This window comes from Patagioenas fasciata, chromosome 11 (assembly GCF_037038585.1).
Source record: "Patagioenas fasciata isolate bPatFas1 chromosome 11, bPatFas1.hap1, whole genome shotgun sequence".
Taxonomy (NCBI): Eukaryota; Metazoa; Chordata; class Aves; order Columbiformes; family Columbidae; genus Patagioenas; species Patagioenas fasciata.
Window position 1 is genome coordinate 14,330,440 of NC_092530.1, and position 19,144 is coordinate 14,349,583.

The following is a 19,144-nucleotide window of genomic DNA, read 5'->3' on the forward strand; positions in this document are numbered from 1 at the left end:
TTCTTGTGGATACTGCAAGCAAGGGAAAACAACAGCTAACGTGGATGGGAATAGCAGCCCACCTACATTTTGGCCTTTAATTCACTACTCCAAGAAAGCTGACATTTAGACCTCAAATGACATGTGTCCACAGAAAGTAGGAGGCAATCAAAAGACTACCACAGCTCAAGTTTTAATAATTCACTTTAATTAGAATGTAGTCATCCAAGCACTTTAAGGCAATGAAGAATAAAGTAGAGAAATTTCACCAGAGCTGAAGGAAGTCTTGATAAGACACCCCAATCAACAAATACAAACAGAAGAACCTACTGAAGATCTGATCCACTTAGAGCAAGAAAATCATCAGTATCCTTTAAACAGTATTTTACCAGGAAGGTAGAACAACCCCAAGCGGCCTTAAAAAGAGGAAAAAGTCTCCACTGTAAAATCATACACCTTGTGGTGAAGAACTTGAGATGCTGATGACTTGTTATGACACCATTTGACCTCCACTCTTCAGGGGCACATAGGATGGGTGAGTATAGGACAGAAAAGAGAAGGAGTAGATGAAAAGGAGGTTATTTTTGAGTGCTACTATCAACGTAACTGGCATAGTAAGTGTTTCTTGTATTTTGATTAGACTTAACACTTTAACACAGTACAAATAAGTGCTGAAGTCTCCATATAAAGGCTGTACATTAAAATACTGAGTGCAACACCTGTGTACATCTATCACACCACTTCTGTACAGTAACAGCCACTATTCCACCTTTTTCTGTTTTTAGAGCCAGTCCTCTCACTACTTCCAACAAATTTAAAAATAACATTTACCTTGGAATGTTTACAATACACTTATTTAGATAAGCATTGTTATCTGCTTACAGTTCTGCACAAGTAGAACAGTTTATAGTCTAACCTTTATAGCCTAAAAGAGAAACTATCATCTTCAAGTAAGTATTATTGTTGACAAAAGAGGATATTCATATCATCACTGTAGTTCATCTTATTTTAACATCATCTTTTTATTAACCTCATCATGTCATATGTTGTGTCTTCCTCAGAAGCAGTGTCGTCTCCCTGGACTGTTCTTCAGCTTTTTCAGTATGTCTATTATGTTTTGTCTTAAATTTTTCCAACAACCTTTTCATACTAAATTCAGTTGCCCATTTCAACTCGCTTCTTCCTCAATCAATAAAACAAGTTTAGATACTGAAATCCTAGCACTGACCCAAAATATCAACAAGTTAAAACAAGTTAATCCTATCAACTTTTTACTAATCTTTCATGATTACTAATATTTTAAAACTGAGCTACAGATGAATCCTAAAAGTTGTTCAGATGGAGACAGGATTGGATAACCACCTAAGTTTTCAGACCATAATTAGTAAAACAATTACATATATATTACGACATTATATATAGAAAAATATAAACCTAAATATTTTGTTCATGTTTCATTCAAGAACGCTTCACACGTATGTTTGTAGGTTTTTTTCTCATCCTTTCTCACTCAAACTCCCATAATATAAAAAAATACAACTTAGCTATTAAAACCTTAGTTCAATTTTGAAAACGTATCAAAATGATTGCTGAATTGTATTTTTAAAGTCTAATCATAAAAAAGCAAAGGAATCCCAATCAAGAAGTTTTCCCTTGAGGTAAGTTGGATGGATAATGAATTCTGTACTGGAACAATCCCAGTAGTTACAAACTATTATGTACTAATTACTACCTTTACAGATCTACTGTACACATAATTAATTTATTCAGAGCACCACTATCATTCTTGACTGGCAAAATACACAACCTAAATTACAAGAGCCAGAAATTAACATGATCCTTAAGGGAAAAGGCATTAACTTGCTTTGTAGTGTTTTGCAATTAGACTATCAATCAAACAGTGAAAAGTGATTTTGATAGCAGCAGGCCAGACACAGTGAGTACTGTCACATTATTACAAAGTTATCTGAGGTTGTGAGCATATGATGTATCACAACTTATCTACAGTGCCCTAGCATTTTCATCCTTTACTTTCACCTGCTAGAAGACACTTCAGCTTACCAATCATATATGTATTTAATATTCAAAAACTTAAACACCACTGTAGGGAGTTTTTGAGATCACATTCCATGAAGCACCTCAGACATGACACTGCTGCTGATAGCATTCTTTTCCCTATGTCAGTAGCCAAAAAGTATGATTTGATGTCAGTTAAGGGACAAAAGCAAAACTGGGAAAAAATAATGTACCAGCTGCACAACATAACATGACCTGCTTAAATGATTTGAAAGATTTGCTATTAAGTAGGTTCTTGGCAAGAATACTAACATTTTAAACACTTTATTTTAGTTGGTGAGGTTTTTTCTAAAGACATTCTACAGAAATACAAACATACAGACCCCCAATCCCATCAAAAAGCAGTAGCTCAAGCTTCCAGATATACACAACCAGTCCAGATTATTATACTGAACATAAATTCTTGTTTCACTTCACTACAATATTTCCCCCAGAAGAAAATTTCCATTATGTACTTAATCAAATACTTGTAACTTTTTTTACTTCTAGAATTTTGATAGTGGGACCATTTAAAGACATCAACAAGAAAGCATTCTTAGTTGTCATCACATTTCATTATTTCACTGTGTATTTACAGAAGTTAATGACTTAGGATCACAAAATAGACTCAAATGCATCTCGTCCTTCTATCTGATCACTTGGATCTACTCCCTTCAGTTAACAAGAATTACTGCAGGGTTCATGCTATGTACTCCAGCTAAGAATGATTATTCATTATTTCACATTTTCTTTATAGTTCATAAACTGGAAAGGATTTTTTATTTTTAAATTAAGAAAATATTTATGTGATCACAAAAAGCTTAGACTTGATCACACAAGTTTTGAGGAGGAAAAAACTTTACTATGTAAAGGTTATGTAAAGGTTAACCTCTTCTTAAAAAAAAAAACTTGTCTGAAGAGATTGGTGCTTGCGAGTAACATTTAACCATTTTAAAAATAAGAAGATACAGTTGTGCTAACAATACCTCAACAGAATTCCTTCCTTTTGCTATTTATATATCAAAACGCAAATCAATCCATTTTAAGATTATCTTTGCAAACCAAATACTACTGAGCCTGAAATTTCCAAGTCATGACTCAAAAGCTGTAAAAGGATGATTCATGTTTTCAGCAGCAAAATCAACGCTTTCACTTTTAAGTAATGCATGATTCACAGAACAAAATTCTGCATTATATCAGATTCTCTCTTATAATTTACCAGGTTAAAAGAAAACTAGTAACTGATGGGAAGCCTGTATCTAGTGGAGTGCCTCGGGTCAGTACTGAGGCCGGTATTATTCAATATATTCATCGATGATTTGGATGAGGGAATAGAGTGTACTACCAGCAAGTTTGCTGATGACACCAAACTGGGAGGAGTGGTTGACACGCCAGAGGCTGTGCTGCCATCCAGAGACCTGGACAGGCTGGAGAGTTGGGCAGGACAAAATTTAATGAAATATATTAATGGTTCACATTCAGTGGTTCAGCTTAAAGTGAAAGAACTGCATATCTATCTTATGAAAAATTCAGCTATGACTCTTTGAAGAAGTTTCAAAAGAGAAAAAAATCCCAAAACATTCAGAAATAACTTGAGGAATCTACTCAAGAAATGGTTCAGCAATGTTATGGTCGTCTGAGAGACCTTCCTTAACTCGAGTTAGCTTTTCAGACACTGGATTAATATAAACAGCAGTTCTTGTTACTGAAATTCAGACAACAGCCAGGATACCGCAAGTCTCATGTGTAATACAACTTCATTTTGAAATAACAGAACCCTCAAGAAACTGATAAAAGTGAGAGCATTCTGATAGTTCAAATTAAAACAGAAGACTCCTTAGGTTAAAATACAAAGCATCACCTGAGTTGTTAATTCTGAAAGTCAAATTAAGGAAAAAGAAAAAAACCACACACAAACAAAAACAAACAAAAAAACAATGAAAAAAACCAACCACCACCACAACAACAACAGTATTCGCTTCAAAATCCTAACTGTGTGCTTGCTTATTCAGATTTGGTCTATAAACACTTGATATATCTGATTCCATCCACTTCAAGAACTGCCTATCCCTAAGGTATATCGGATTCTAACTGGCTGATGGACAAAAAGATTGGTAGCTAGATCAGGAATTCTTTCTTTCAGTATCTACCACTTCTTGGACTCATTAGCTCCTCAGTAAGTTATTATTGAACCCTACTTCAGCAGTACTTGCTTCTTTTCAGTGCCTGAAACAAAGTAGCAGTACAAGGCCACATATGAGATGCTGATCAATTGACCATTACCCATGGCTAATAATGAAAAGACCTGAAGAGGTTGTGTGCAGCTTCAGAAGTACTCGAAGACCATCTGAGAGCCATGAAGAGCTGAGAATGGTATTAAAGCATGAAAATCATAACTGATATTAAGTTGTTAGTAACTGCATTCCCACGCAAGATATAAATATTATCGTATCTCCTATTGAAGGAATAAAGTGTTCGAGAAATTCGTGATTTTTCTCATCTAAAACCAATAGCAGCAGAGCTATTTACATGACCTACCTCGGTCACACTTGACAGAAAAAGCTCCAGCATTGTTTTTCCTTTCACTGTATTGTTACCTACAGTAGTCAAGCAGACCCATTATCACACTGTTCCAACAAAAACCAGTGAGACTATCTGCCACTTGCCTATGCAAACAGCTTAAAGACTGTGCGCTCACACATTCAATCCTTTGAAAAGTAACTTAGATCATTCACTAATGACAGTAACAATGCAGTTTAACTGGATATGACCTTGTGGGGGTGGGAGGGAGGAGGGGTGCTTCTTAGATTATACAATACAAATTTAAATACTAATTTAATTAGTTTATTGAAATACTTTTTTTGCATGAGAGCTGCATACAGAATTAAAAAAAAAAAAAGGGGGCGGGGTGGGAGGGGAGGGAAAGCAAAGACTAAGGACACATACACAAGAACCTTGAAAACAACTATGGTTTCATATTCCAGAATCATGACAATAGGCATATTACAGAATTGTGATTTTGCGATTCAACTGCATATTGTAGTTGCTACATTGTAACTTGTAGAGGATTTTGATTTAGCAGAGTGATACAAGCAAGTACATTTTTGTTACACAAACACGTGTGCAATATCTAAAAGAACCTGACAACTTACAGTTCCTGCAGCTAGGAATATTAATACAGACGAGCATGATTTCAGGATTAGAATTTAAATTTAATTTTCATTTCATTTGAAGAAAATTTACATCTGTCTGCAACATATCCTGCAGTTTTAAGAGGTATTATTAGGAAACATTCCTTCTCTCATGCCGTAAAGCGAGGGAGGAGTAATTCTTGAAATACACTGCTATTCTTAAAAACATACGTTTCGAATCACCTTCCCACTAAAAAAATCATTACATTAATTCCATGATATTGCACAAAGCATAAGAGAGACTGTCATTGCATAGTTTTAAACTTAATACAAGCATAATACAAAAACCAAAGAATGTACCTTTCATTTGTGTTCCAAAGGTAAGCGCCAATTTTGCAAACAGTTCTGGGTTTTCAAACTTATCTTCTTCAGCTTTTACCCAAAAGCTGTTTTCTGCTATCTCTTGAGGCTCAATCTGAAACAAAAATGGCATTTCCAAAGTTAATAACCAGTATTTTCAATAGCCAAGTTAAAGCCAATGATACTAGACTTTTGTGATAACTGGACTGAATTAAGCTTAGCTATGTTCCATGTATTATGTTCTTTCTCTTAATGATGCTTCGTGAACAAAACACAACAACATGAACTGCCCTCTGTCTACCCAATGATTATTATATTTCTCCCATTCAGCAAGTTTTCCAAACAGACTTGACAACCCATTGGCCTCTGGGTTTGAAAGTGTTCTAGTTTTCTCTTGATTATTTTCTAGACAACTGTCAAATTCTTCAGCACTGTTATGCATCCCTTCTACTTGAGAACTGTGGAAGGAATAATCTTTCCTACACTGCCAGAGTATGGAATACCTTATTGGCAAACAACATCTCAATGTGGATCTTTCAGTGACTCAATATTTAAAAAGAGAATTCTTCCAGCAATTAATATCACAAATAATTGTATATTTCATATCATTTTTTAAATACAGTTTCCATTTTTTCAATAGTAGAGAGATTTCATTACAGTGTCTTATTTGATACTGGCTGTATTAAAAGAAGAAAATACAATATAGAAGCTGAATGCCAATTTTACTCTTTACTCTCCGTGATTCTGAACTGCTATTTTGTTTTCAAAATACATCCCTCTTCCAGTTTTTAAAGTCTTACTGATTCTTGTTTACAAGCTTAAAATGTCAATTAATTTTCAAGGGCTATTTAATTTCAGGATGATATGAAAGAAATTTATCAATACCATATTCGTAAGGCTCACTAAGCTTTCACTGCAATGCATTGGTCCTCCACCTGTTACCACATGATCAATGTGTGAATGTGGACCTGCTTTACCACCAGCTGCAGGTCAGACATTTGTTAAAACTGCCTTAATCTAACACTAATGGTGAAGGTAGTTGCATCAAAAGGCGCTAAATAAAATAGTAAAAATTTTATTCCCAAAATGATGGCTCCTTAAAAGTGATGATCAAATAGACTTTCCTCTTTTTCAGTAAGCAGAGCTTTGGCACTGTTCCCAGAGCACTTAAGCAAAATCTCCATCTGCAGTTGCTTTCCATTGTCATACACAGAGTTCAGATGTACACTTTATAAATTATTTCTATAAACACACGAATATAATTGATTGCAATGAAATTGGCTGGAATGACAAACATGCATTACAAACTAAAAAGCTTCTTTTTATATTGTTTACAGTATAGTGGTCTATGTTTCACAGTTACAAAATTAGTGCAACTGATGCTAGAATTAGATATTACTTAACAAGGACAATTGAGTGTGGAAAACATAAGTTGTATGTATGGCAGGAATTCTTCTCTGCTTAAGTGTGATGTCTAAATAAATGAAAAAGGTAAATGAATTCTGGGAGGGACACTATCCTAACCAGACAAAGCAGTGGCAAGTCGAGGATGAGCAGCAACTCTGGGAGAGAATTATCTTATCAATGGCACACAAATTTTATTCCCTCCCTTAAGAAAACTGGTAAAATATACATCTGCGGTGAAACCTATATTCTATAAGGGAAAAAAAAAGTCTGGATGGGAATTCCCAAAGAGATACTTGGTTTAATATTTAATTAATTGATTTAAAACATTTTTTACTATTTTGAATACCCTCTACTTAATATTTTGAAAGTCTCTTTTCAAACTACCACTGCTAGATACACTTTAAGATTATTTTGGCACATCTCCAAATATTTCGAAATCCAGTGACAAAATACTAAAGGTAAGTTATAAACATTAATTATTCTGGTAAAAGGAACTATAAATTGACAAGCCACACATTTCCACACAGGTTTTATCTCATCCTTCCAGATTCCTCCTTCCAAAGTTAGTGAGATTAATAATTCCTGATACTGCTCTTATTTGTTACTCCAAAGAAACAGCCAGTTTGCTATTCCACACTTCAGAACTTGGAGGAACACTAAACCTAAGTTTACATTTTATTTTAAAAGACAATTAAGATCATTTATTCAAAAATATCAGGGGACAGTCTAGCTCCTCTTTCAACAGTAAAATCCTGTCACTACTAGTCCTTGAAAGGTTTGGGTTTAAGTGATGATGATATATATTCATAATGATACAAAGCAACTTACCTTGCATCACCTGAAAAACCCCATAGAAAAAACTAGAATAATTTCCAGGCACAGTCCAGTGTTGCTGCCCTAAGACCATCCATCTTTATAATCACTCTTAAAAGTGAAATCCCACTGTGTCTGACAGGATCAATAGCTACGTAAGAATTGGATGAACATATGATCCTGTGGCCGAGCAATGTTGTGAAAACAGTCTACAAAGGACTGTTACTGCTGTCCAATGATGTGATTCATTTCAGATGTTTCATATTGAGAAGATACAGCATCTTCAGCCAGGAGAACATCTGGCATCCCATGTCATCCAGCTCTATCCAGGACAACATAACACGCAACTTTATAGAAAGATGCACATCTATATCCATATGAATTTCCCAACAGTTTTACCAGCTGTGAATCCCTCTGAAAAAACCTGCACCATTTCAGAATGCGATGTAAATTATGTGTTCAACAGTTGTTCCATTTTAAATTGCAACTTAGGCCAGCAATGACCATCTGTAGCCACTTAACAGCTTACTTTCAACAACAACTTCATTTTACTAAGTTCCTGGTACCAACACACTATTGATATAGAACATGGTTCTCAAGGAAAGTGTCAGACAATAGCTGGTAGTAGAAAGAATTCATATCTTGTAGCAGATACCCAGTTAAACTACACTAAAGTCCACCAGATAGCATAAAATATATAAAGGTCCTCCTTCAATTTGCATTGATGATTTGGTGATCTATGTATTTTTTCCTACAGCAAACATCAATACATCTATTGCATTCTATACCACTGAAAACTGCCAACCACAAATTGCCTTTAAGATGTGATGGGTTAATCTTGATGATACACAGAATTACCCGGTAGCCCAAATTAATTTCCTTTATATGGCAGGACAGTGGTTAGAGTGATCAAAAAAGGATTTTAAAGGCACACACATTTGAACACCTGCATAACTCCTCTTGTCACAAAGCGATCAATTACTTTGAGAGGCAAGAATTACTACTAACTGCTCAAACAGGTTAGTTTGCAAATCACAGATTGTGCTGTTTACTGCTCAAGTAAACAACATTTGATAAAATATAACCATGTTGAGATTGTGCAGAAGCTCACATTCACTTCAAGTTAATGGCACCCAAACGTTTCACTGGAACAGTCCCATAGCTCCTCCCAGTGGCCAGAAGCCAGGCCTGGCACATTACTAACCTGAAACAATAAACGTCTCTGAGATTAATAACCTGCAAGTACCATTAAAGCACAGACACCGGCATTCTCTGAACTTGAACTACATTAGACATCACAAATTTAGAAGGTTTCTACAAGAAATAATAAGCTGTTATCTGAGTTTGAAAACTATTCCAGGTGAGTTGGATGCAGCTTAATACAAAGCCACAATTCGCATTCACTGCACCTAAAAGAACGCAATCCTGTCTTTCCATTTCAGTCACAGTTTGTCTCTCTGCTTTGACACAGAACAATGATACAAGCAACTCTCTGCATTACTTATGAAAATCAGTGAGCATTCACCCACTGGTCGTATTCCCCACACCTCAGGAGTCACAGATACCCTCTCAGACCCATTCTCACCACAGGACCACAAGAGAAAGGAAACACCGCAGGAACCTACTGCCACCTCCTGCTGTCCCTGCATAAATCCACTGAGCCCAACACACATTATCTGAGAGCTCTCACGGCAAGAAATCTCTCAGTGTGCAACCCACAGACTTCTGAAAAATAATTTTGTATTGGAACACAAAGTTCTGTCAACAAGGATCTCATTTAAAAATTCATTATAGTATACAGTATCAACTATATTTGTATTGTAAAGGAGAGGGGAGGAACACAAGCTTCACAACTCTAATAGAACCATGGCTTTAACTCATGTTTAATATTAAACTATATACTGCTAAATACAAAAATTAACTCCAGTAAAAACATCTTCAATGCTTCTAATAAAAGTCTATGTTTAATAACACCATTCCCTTTAGAAAATTCTGATAAGCTTTGCAACTGTCTTCACAGGGTAAACGCCAGCCTTTCTCACAGCGGGGGGAAAAAAAAAGTTGTTGAATTGTGTTTTGTAGTACAGCTATCACTGACAGGCAGGTAAGGCAATGGAAGTCAAATTCCTTTCAAAAATTCCAGAATGTATCACAAGAACAAAAGAAATGTGAACACAAAAATAATTGGCATCATTTCTTAATTAGATGCTTTAATTTATCGTGAATTCCTGTATTTATTCAGACAACTGAGTTTAAAATAATTCTTAATGTCATGTCAAGACGTCTGCCTTTGAACAGAACATTTTAGTAGTTGAAGTCTGTGTCCTTACTATAACGGTAAGTATACAGTTATTTCTTTTAATTAGGAAAAAATCTTGCACCAATACATTCCCACCTTTCTTTTTTTAAGCTAGTTAAGTTTTTAAGTTTCATGCAAGGCTTTTAAAACGAAACTAGATAACCCACTGAATTGGCACCATAGCAGCTTCATTCATGTTTCATTTTTAAAAGCAATTCATAGAAGGTACAACCAGAGCAATCATGCACTGTTCTGTCAAGAAGATATCAAAGCTAAAATTCCAGTCTCTGAAAGCCTGATCCACTTTCAACCTGTCTCCAAAAAGGCAAGGAAAAAAAAAAAAACAAAACATAAACCACATAATTTATGGCTCCTAGAGTTTGTTTAACCTAGAGAAGACAAAACTAAAATCAGAGTTCTGCTTTGCATTGTCTTCCAAAATCCCCTGTACCCATTCACACCAACTTTTACTGCAGTTTATACCTACAGACTCAAGTAAAACCTCTTAACACATCTCCTTTCCCAACATCCTTTATCATTACTCAGCCACAGATACTTCAATTAAGCAAACAGCTGTAGTTATCCTTTGACTCCAGATCCTTCTTTCTGTCAACTCTCAGAATGTCAAAGTTCCTAAATTGCAGTCTGCCCAACAGTTTTCCACCCAATTGTCTTCTTCAAGATTCATTTGCTGTCCCAAAACCCAGCAGTCCTTTAACTAAACCTTTTGCTGAAAATATAGTAGCATGATTTACAAAGAAAACATTTTAGTTGCTTGGTAACTTACACCTGCTTTAAACAAGACATTTTATCTTTGAAGTGCTCACTTGGCAAGTCAACTATCAACTATAGCTGGAATCATGTAGAACTTAATTCTATACAAAATCAGGCAAGATTTTGAGAGCTGTTAGCTACAGGTATCCCCACAAAAAGGGGTGTTATGAGCTTGTAGCAGCATTAAACACTTGGAGTTTACCTCATAGCATAAGGTGTGTTTGAAAACCAACACCATTCGAATCACAACCACCACATCAAAAATGGTTTGGATAAAGAATAGAATGAATTCCCCAAACTTCATGAGCACTACTAACAACCAAATGTAAACCCTAGCACATTACTTCCTTTTTCCTCAAAAGCCACTTTTTATCAATGGGAATAAAACCAAAGATTTTATTACCTTGGACCAGTTAATTCTCTTCATTGAAACTTCCAGTTTATACTTTTTCTTCTCCTTCATCCCATGTGGTAATGCTGGTATCACCGGAAAGGGAGCAAAAGGAATACCTCCAAGAGGTGGTGGCATTGGGGGCCCACCAAAAGGTGGCGGTGGGGGAGGAGGTACTGCTCCACCAGGTAGAGGAGGTGGTGGAGGAGGTATTGCTCCACCAGGTAGAGGAGGAGGTGGCGGTGGTGCTGCTCCACCAGGCAGAGGAGGAGGAGGAGGTGGTGCTGCTGCACCAGGCAGAGGCGGAGGAGGAGGTGGTGCTGCTGCACCAGGCAGAGGCGGAGGAGGAGGTATTGTTTCACCAGGTAGTGGAGGTGGTGGCGGAGGAGGAGGAGGTATTGTTCCACCAGGCAGTGGAGGTGCTGGCGGAGGAGGTGCTGCTCCACCAGGTAGGGGAGGCGGTGGAGGTATCGCTCCACTAGGTAGGGGAGGCGGTGGAGGTATTGCTCCACTAGGTAGCGGTGGTGCTGGTGGCACATTCTCACTTGGTAGGGTTGAAGGTAATGGTGCTACTTCTGTCACTTGACCCGTCAGGACTGGACCCTGAAATATAAAAGAGGAATTATTTTTATCGGGGAGGGGAGGAAGTTTAATATGAAGCTGAACCAACTAGGATGCTTCACACTCAACTCTACCTCAAGAAAGTGAGAAATGCAACCATTCTCCTATTTAAATCAGAAGCAATAGCAATAGATTATACCATGTACCATAAAACTGCCAAGTAAACTGAATAACCTAGCATTTTTATAAAAAAAAAATTGTTTCCATTTTAAAGAAAATTTAATAGTAGCAGTAACATTTAAGTGAACAGAACAGCATTTTATTTCTTACCAATGCACAAAACATTTATCCCACTTAGGATATCCTGGCAAGCTGGGGCATAAGAGATGGTAATAGCAATGCTGAATTTTAACAACACTAATCTGCTGGTGGAAAATTTATACAGAAATCACTGAAGCAGATATTGCAGTGCAAGAGTTTGTGGGACCACAGTCGTTCATAATGACCCTGATATAATGTGTGATGGGTGAGGGGAGTACAGGGAAAACTATCATGCTTTCCTTTGAATCAGTCTGCAGTTGTTTCTGCAGTGGCAGGAAAAAAGATCAATTGCAATATCTATTCTAATAAGTTGTGAAAGCAACGATGAAGAGAAACAGCGGTATGTTAAACCATCACAGAGGTTTCTGTAGTGGTAACGTGATCCCAGTCTAGTACAAATTCCTCACAGATTTTTGTCTTTCAACACTATCTATTAGGAGGCATCATCAGGAGCTGTGTACAAACCACCATGTGAGCTCATATTCTGTTTTCTCTACTATTTTTTAATTACAAAAATGTTAAGAAATATAGGCTGCTAATTTAATCTGATTCACATAATATTTCCATATGCAATTAAATGAAGTTTAAAGGAAGGAAAAGTTTATTATTAAAAAAAAAAAAAAATCAAGCTGAAAAAAACTAAACGCATCTAAAAATAAGCACCACAATATATTGTGTGGGGAGCATAGCACTACAGAAAAAAGCTACAGATACTAGAATGTTACTGTGTATCACTTTTAATTGTAACATTATGGGGAATGAGTTGTAATGTCTGGACAATCTGAACTGTGCTACAATCAATATAACAGATTAATAATTAGACTAAAATTAAGTATTTGGTTTGCACAAGGCATGTGTTTCTTTCGCCCATGAACTACTACATAAGTTGTAATGTAAAAACTGCTCAAGAACTCATTAAAATAGACTGTCATATTTCAGAAAACAGACTGTTGAACTTCGACATAACGCACAATGAGAAAGAACAGCAATCCTGCTGTTAAATGCAATGTAACATCAGTACGTGCAGATGAGAAGGCCAGCGCTCTGATAAGGCTACAGCACAGACAACTTGCCAGCTGAAGACCGGCAACCTGAGCAGGATGACGGCAGTCGGGTTATAGCACATAACTTACTATCCTTCCTCTTCTTATCCTAACAGTAACTGAGATCACAGGCATTAAGATATCCACAGTAAGGACAAAAGGTAACAGGCAGACCTTGCCTAGCATGGAAGGAGTAGGAAATAAGTCAGGTTGAGGCAAAAGCAGCAAACCAGAGAATCTGTTTGATGCTAAAGTATATAAAAGACCTGTCAAAAACCTAATTCATTGTCACTAAACAAAATGAAGCCAAGAGATGTTGTGAGGGCTCAACAGCAGCATTTCTTGATCCTGAACAGAACACTTGCAGATACAGTTTTGGTGCTTGTGAGCAAAATATGAGGAAATGAATGCAAGTAAAGTCAGCTTAGCTGAAACTAAGTATAACCTTCCCCTTCCATAAGGGCTTCCATTTTTTATTGTATTTATTTGAAACTGTATAAAGCTAGTATAAATATATTCATTTTAGAAATGGCTACAGTCTCATATCCAGAGTTCCAAAAAAAAAAAAAAAAAAACCCACAAAACAAAACTGATGTTACCAGTGGAAAGGTATGTATATTGTGCACATAGCTATCATGATTCCTACCTTTGCAACTCAAGCATAAAGCCTTCTAAAATACTTTCTGCAAAACATACAGAAGTAATAACGCTAAAGCATGAACAGATACTTGGAGAAAAACAGGTTAGGCTGGATTCTAACTTTTCATAGCCTAAGGAAATATTTTCCTGTAATAAAGCAAACACCTGTGACAGGTGTTGAATATAGAACTGTTTGAAGAATGCTACCTTCATCAGCTATTCTTCCTTAGCTTATAGTGGCTTAAAAACAAATCAATACAACATATATTTCAAACTCCATAGAGACAAGATACTCCAAGGCAATTTCTTTTCAAATTAAAAAAAAAAAAAAAAAAATCCACTCAACTGTAGAACTTACTGTGATTTAGTTTTATTACCTGGGTTCGTAGCTGTTTGATTTCTGTTTCGAGTTCTTTGATTTTCTCTTCTCGTTTCTGAAGCTCTGCTTGTGCCTCTTGTCGAGCTGTGAACTCTTCATCAAACTGTAATGATTAACCAATACTGAAGTGTTGGTCCATTTATATCCACACTAGATACTATATTTTCAGGAATTCTTTGAGCAATACTGTAACTAAAGCAATAGATGCACTTTTAACTTAATTAAAAAAAAAATCCAATATGAGTTATTCTAGTACCGTATGTCTTCCATCAATAAGTCATGACACAGAACCACTCAGATCCAGTCACTTACTACATCTGTAAGTTTGACAGAACCCCTCAACAAAACATTACAGTCTTGACCTGAACTCAGGTATATGTCTCAGTTTACATCTGAAGAGAGATGTGTGCAGCTTCAGCAATATCTCCTTTCTTATGTTACTTTATGGGTGATATCCAAATAGGCCAAGAGACCCCCTTTACTCTTGATGTCCCCATATAAAACAGAAGCCCAGTTTACAGTGCAATTGTGAGAAATTTGCTGTGTATTTTCATCCTGCCACTGTTTACTATACTTAAGAGATTATCAGCATCTTTAAAAGTTTCTGTTATTCATTCTACCATAGAACAAAACAAGTTTTCACTAGGAAGAACATGTGTTGACTGCCACTAAGAAAATACATTATGATAAATATCTCTGCCAGGGAAGCATCACTACAATTTGCCGTCTATAAAGCACAGACACCATAACTCCTATTAAAAATGCATCTACATATAACATTAAAGAGAGAAAAGCTAATGACTTAATTCCACCCTTCATTTGAAATTTGTAATCTTCATGTTCAAGAACACATACTGCCTTTTGGCCTGCAAAACACTTCTTAGACCAGACCACCAAAATACAAAATTTTGAATGCTTTTAATACACAACACCATGCTATGTAAACCTCAAGTACTATTGTAGTTATTATAATATATTCAGCATTTCATATCCTTAGGTAGGATGTGATGATCTGTGACTGACAAATTATCCATTAGCATAATCTCAGAAACAAGAATTTAAGTAACTTGAGAAAACATGTTATATCAAGATATTTTCAGCACAAACAACAATAGTGATAAAGCAGAAGGATAAGTGCCAATTTCTTTAGAAATACCCCTCAAAAATTTTACTATGAAAAATACACGGAGCTGCAACTCTTCCTACAGAAATAATTTTAAATGTCTATCCTGTCCTTTCTCTAGTAATAAATGAAAACAGCCCATGACTGAAACACCTCTTAGTTATCAAGTTTCTAATAAAATAAAACTGGACCAGAAGAATAAAATTGCTTTAAAACAGGTTCCAAAATGCACTGTAAGATTCCTAAATATGAATAATTAGGAAATAAGTTACTCTCCCACATTACATAATAGTTTATCATGGCCATTATAAGGACATAAAGCAATATCTTTATGTTAGTATCTCTGTGCCTAAGGAGTTGATGCTTTTTCAAACACTGAATGACACTGCTTTTCAATAAGTTTCTTCAGGTTCTGAAACAAAGCTAGATGAAGAGTTATGAACATTTCCCCTCACTCCCTCGTTTTTAAGTATATAACTGCACTTTAGGTATTTAACTATGACTAAGTATATCAGGACAAAATAGCAACAAGTAGGATTTTTTCCATCAGTTATCCACAGAAGAAGAATATAACTGAAGATACATATAGTTAATACCACTCATCTGCTTTTGAATTCAAAAGGAAGCTAAATCTGAGCCATGCACACACAGAAAAACCCAAAACCCACAGAGCTATTAAATGTCAAAGAACATCCTGCCTGCGAGAGACACTTTTTCCCCATTTCCAGTATGTTTCAACTGTGAAACAAGTCTACCGTGTTCCTGTCAGGCTTCTGTCCCCTGCCTTAAGAAGAATTATGATTAGGACTTACCTTTCTGGAAAACTCTGCTGCTTTCTTTTCACTCTCTTCTACTTTAGCTTTGTCCACACAAGCATCTAGAATTTAAACAAAATACCACACAGAAGTCAGGTAAAATGTTTCACAGCTCTGAGATGCCTTCCAACCATAATTACCCTCTGACATCATGACACAAAAAGTTAAAAAATACAATTAATTACTAGGCTGATCTGACCAAACATTTGGTGAATTATTTTGATGAGTAAAATCCAAAAATATTTTTAAAAAGTGGTGAGGACACATGACCGAGAAGGTTGAAGATGAATCATCATAGTTGTCTCTGACTGATCTCAGTTTCATGCCATTCTCTTTTACATGAATCTACTAGTGAATAAGAAAAAAAAAAAAAAAAAAAGGTTTTTCACATTAGTATGAAGTAATAGTTACTGCTGAGGTTTCAAATCAGAAAGCCTCCTTTCCAGATTAGGAATATCCACAGTCTCTCAATGCTTTAAATGATTAGTTTGCCTCAAATACTTAAAAAATATTACAGAAAATAGTCTTAGAATGAACTACATAGCTATTATAAATCCACTAAGAATTAATGTTTATGTAAATTTTGATATTTGTAACAGACCTGAAATTCACGGAATTTGTGAACAAACTTTTTTTTTGTTATTAAGACTGTCATACTTCGGTATAAATCAGGACAAATTTTGAGAAGCAAACTTCATCAGTGCCATTTTATTGACGGCTGCAAAGCTTGATCTGTTCTTCTCTACAAGTACGCTTGTAGGCTATCTGCATATTTCCAGAAAACTGAAGTAATTCACACTGTTGACTTAATTTAGACAGAAGCATACAAAGGAAAACATGCACTTCAGTAAAGCAAGGTAAAATTGCTTAGAGGATACAAACCAACAAGATGAGTAAAATCCACATCCATTCTTCCTCTACATTTAAAATCTGGGTCCATGCCACTGCAGTGCAATACTATCTGTGATACACATTCTTCTATTATCTTGTAATACTGAGGTCTAACAAAGAAAACATTTCACAAGGTAATAAGAACATGAACAATCATTTAGGTGACAAGGAGGGGGGAAAAGGGGGTAACTTCAACTACTAATGTATGAACTATACAATTGCCAATAAAAGGATCAAGTTAAAAGTCGTATTTGTACTCTGACTAATGAAGCATTGTTGCTATTTCTCAGGATTCCTGAAGTTCAGGACTACACAAAATATTGTTCACTTTTCATTTATCCTTTACCAGACAATAATAAAATAAGCAATGTCTTTAGTATTTTCAATATATGCAGCAAGAATTTATTTAGCATGTCCTCAACACAGTGAATTCCATCACTCACAACAGTAGCAATATTCAGTTATTTCAAAAATTAGTTAATTATTACCTTAATTGCTTGATATACATATCTACACAATCACATCAGGAATCTCTAAGATTAGGGGATTCTGCCCTCAAAATTATTAGTTCTTACCAGTGCAAGGTATTACATCTCAATTTCATATACCATTGAGCTCTCAAAGTAGGAAACTCTAAACCTAAACTGAAGAGATTCCAAACTTTCAAATTTATTAAAAAAAATTAAAAGATTTCTCAGGTTATATTTTACTTCTAAATTTTATCATCTTGCATATCAACTGTTTTTATCATCCCTTTATAACTAAAATATTGCTTCTTATAACAAGACTTTGTATGTGGTACTATGACACTGCTAAGACACTATGAGGTGCCTATAAGAGAAGCTTACATTGAAAAGACAAGGTCTAAGACACTGTGGGAGTATTTTCAATTACAAGTAATGCAACTAACTTTCAATTATTTTGAAGCCATGAAGCTATTAAATTTAAATAAAGGAAAAAGTGCTCAACAAGTTAGGACATTTTGGGATAATGGTGTTAGAATAAGGTTCAAGTGTTTGAATCAACAAGTGATACCACACAGGGTGTTTCAAAAAGACGAACACAATCTCAAAACAGTGTGATTTCAAATTGAGTCCATCTTTTTGAAACACCCTGTGTTAAATAAGATCTTTTCAATATTAACATCGAGCAGAAAGAGAAACAACACATCAGTTACTGCGCAACAGTCCATGTGTCATTATGAGCTACTCAGTTTATCAGGGTCTTGATTTCTATTCTTCTCCCTACCCACTCCCAAAAAATCAAACCTGACACTTACCGGACATAGTAATCATTCCTGATGAGAAGGAAATGTTGGAGAATTGACAAAAAGTAATTTTCAGAAGAAGTATCTTTCAACATATTATACAGTAGATGAAACACTTCATGCACATCAGTGCAAACATTGTTAAGGAAACACATGGTCTTAAAGAAGAAAAAAAACCACACCCCACTACACAACAAAACATCTCCCTCAAACCCATTTCTCCAGATACCATTCATACTGTTCAAGTAAAACCTTTCAACAATCTGAACTACTATCATTATTACTAAATATCCTTTTTCTACTAAGATTATCCACATAAACTCTGTCCCTCAGAAAAACCATGGTACATACTTATCAAGAATTCTATAAGTATATTTCCCACAAAGCTTTCATTTTCATTCTGAAGTGAGCCAGGCTATTGGCAAATACACAGTAGTCAATCTTTTTAATTTCTTAAAGCAGAAAGTAACCTGTAATTACTTGTTCTGTAATGCAACAACACTACTTATTAGTGCTTTTATATTCTTCTCATTGATTTTTGTCTACCTTCCTCCATTTAAGTATCAGTTACTACTCTTAAAAACTGCAAGCAATCATCATGAACTTGGTAGCTTTAAATTTACTGCTTCTTCACAACTAGAGAAGGTATGCACCTTAACTGCTTCAGAACCTACTAGAAATTTTGTTCCACCTTATCAAAACTCATTTTTCTTCAAACTTAAAACCTTCCATGGGTGTAATTTTACATCTTCATGTATTACAAGCCAGATTTTATCTTATTAAATATTATTTAGAATAAAACTAATTCAGTTTCAAATGACTCAACATTTGACACGCAAATTTAAATACTCATTTTCTAAATAAGTCTTTAACAAAACATAGAGCATTCTAACTTA

The 19,144-nt window shown here is 35.4% G+C and overlaps 1 protein-coding gene across 5 annotated transcripts in view; it reads right to left on the minus strand.

The window, feature by feature from the left end:
- The window catches only part of DIAPH2 (diaphanous related formin 2), a 210,732-nt gene that overhangs the window by 153,029 nt on the left and 38,559 nt on the right, over window positions 1-19,144 (minus strand). For all 5 annotated transcript variants that reach the window (XM_065846125.2, XM_065846124.2, XM_065846123.2 and 2 more), the window contains 6 exons: window positions 18,261-18,377; window positions 16,973-17,091; window positions 16,088-16,152; window positions 14,151-14,255; window positions 11,222-11,812; window positions 5,526-5,640 (listed from right to left, as the gene is read on the minus strand). In XM_065846125.2, coding sequence (XP_065702197.1) covers window positions 5,526-5,640; window positions 11,222-11,812; window positions 14,151-14,255; window positions 16,088-16,152; window positions 16,973-17,091; window positions 18,261-18,377 — 1,112 coding nt within the window. The remainder of the gene's footprint in view (window positions 1-5,525; window positions 5,641-11,221; window positions 11,813-14,150; window positions 14,256-16,087; window positions 16,153-16,972; window positions 17,092-18,260; window positions 18,378-19,144) is intronic.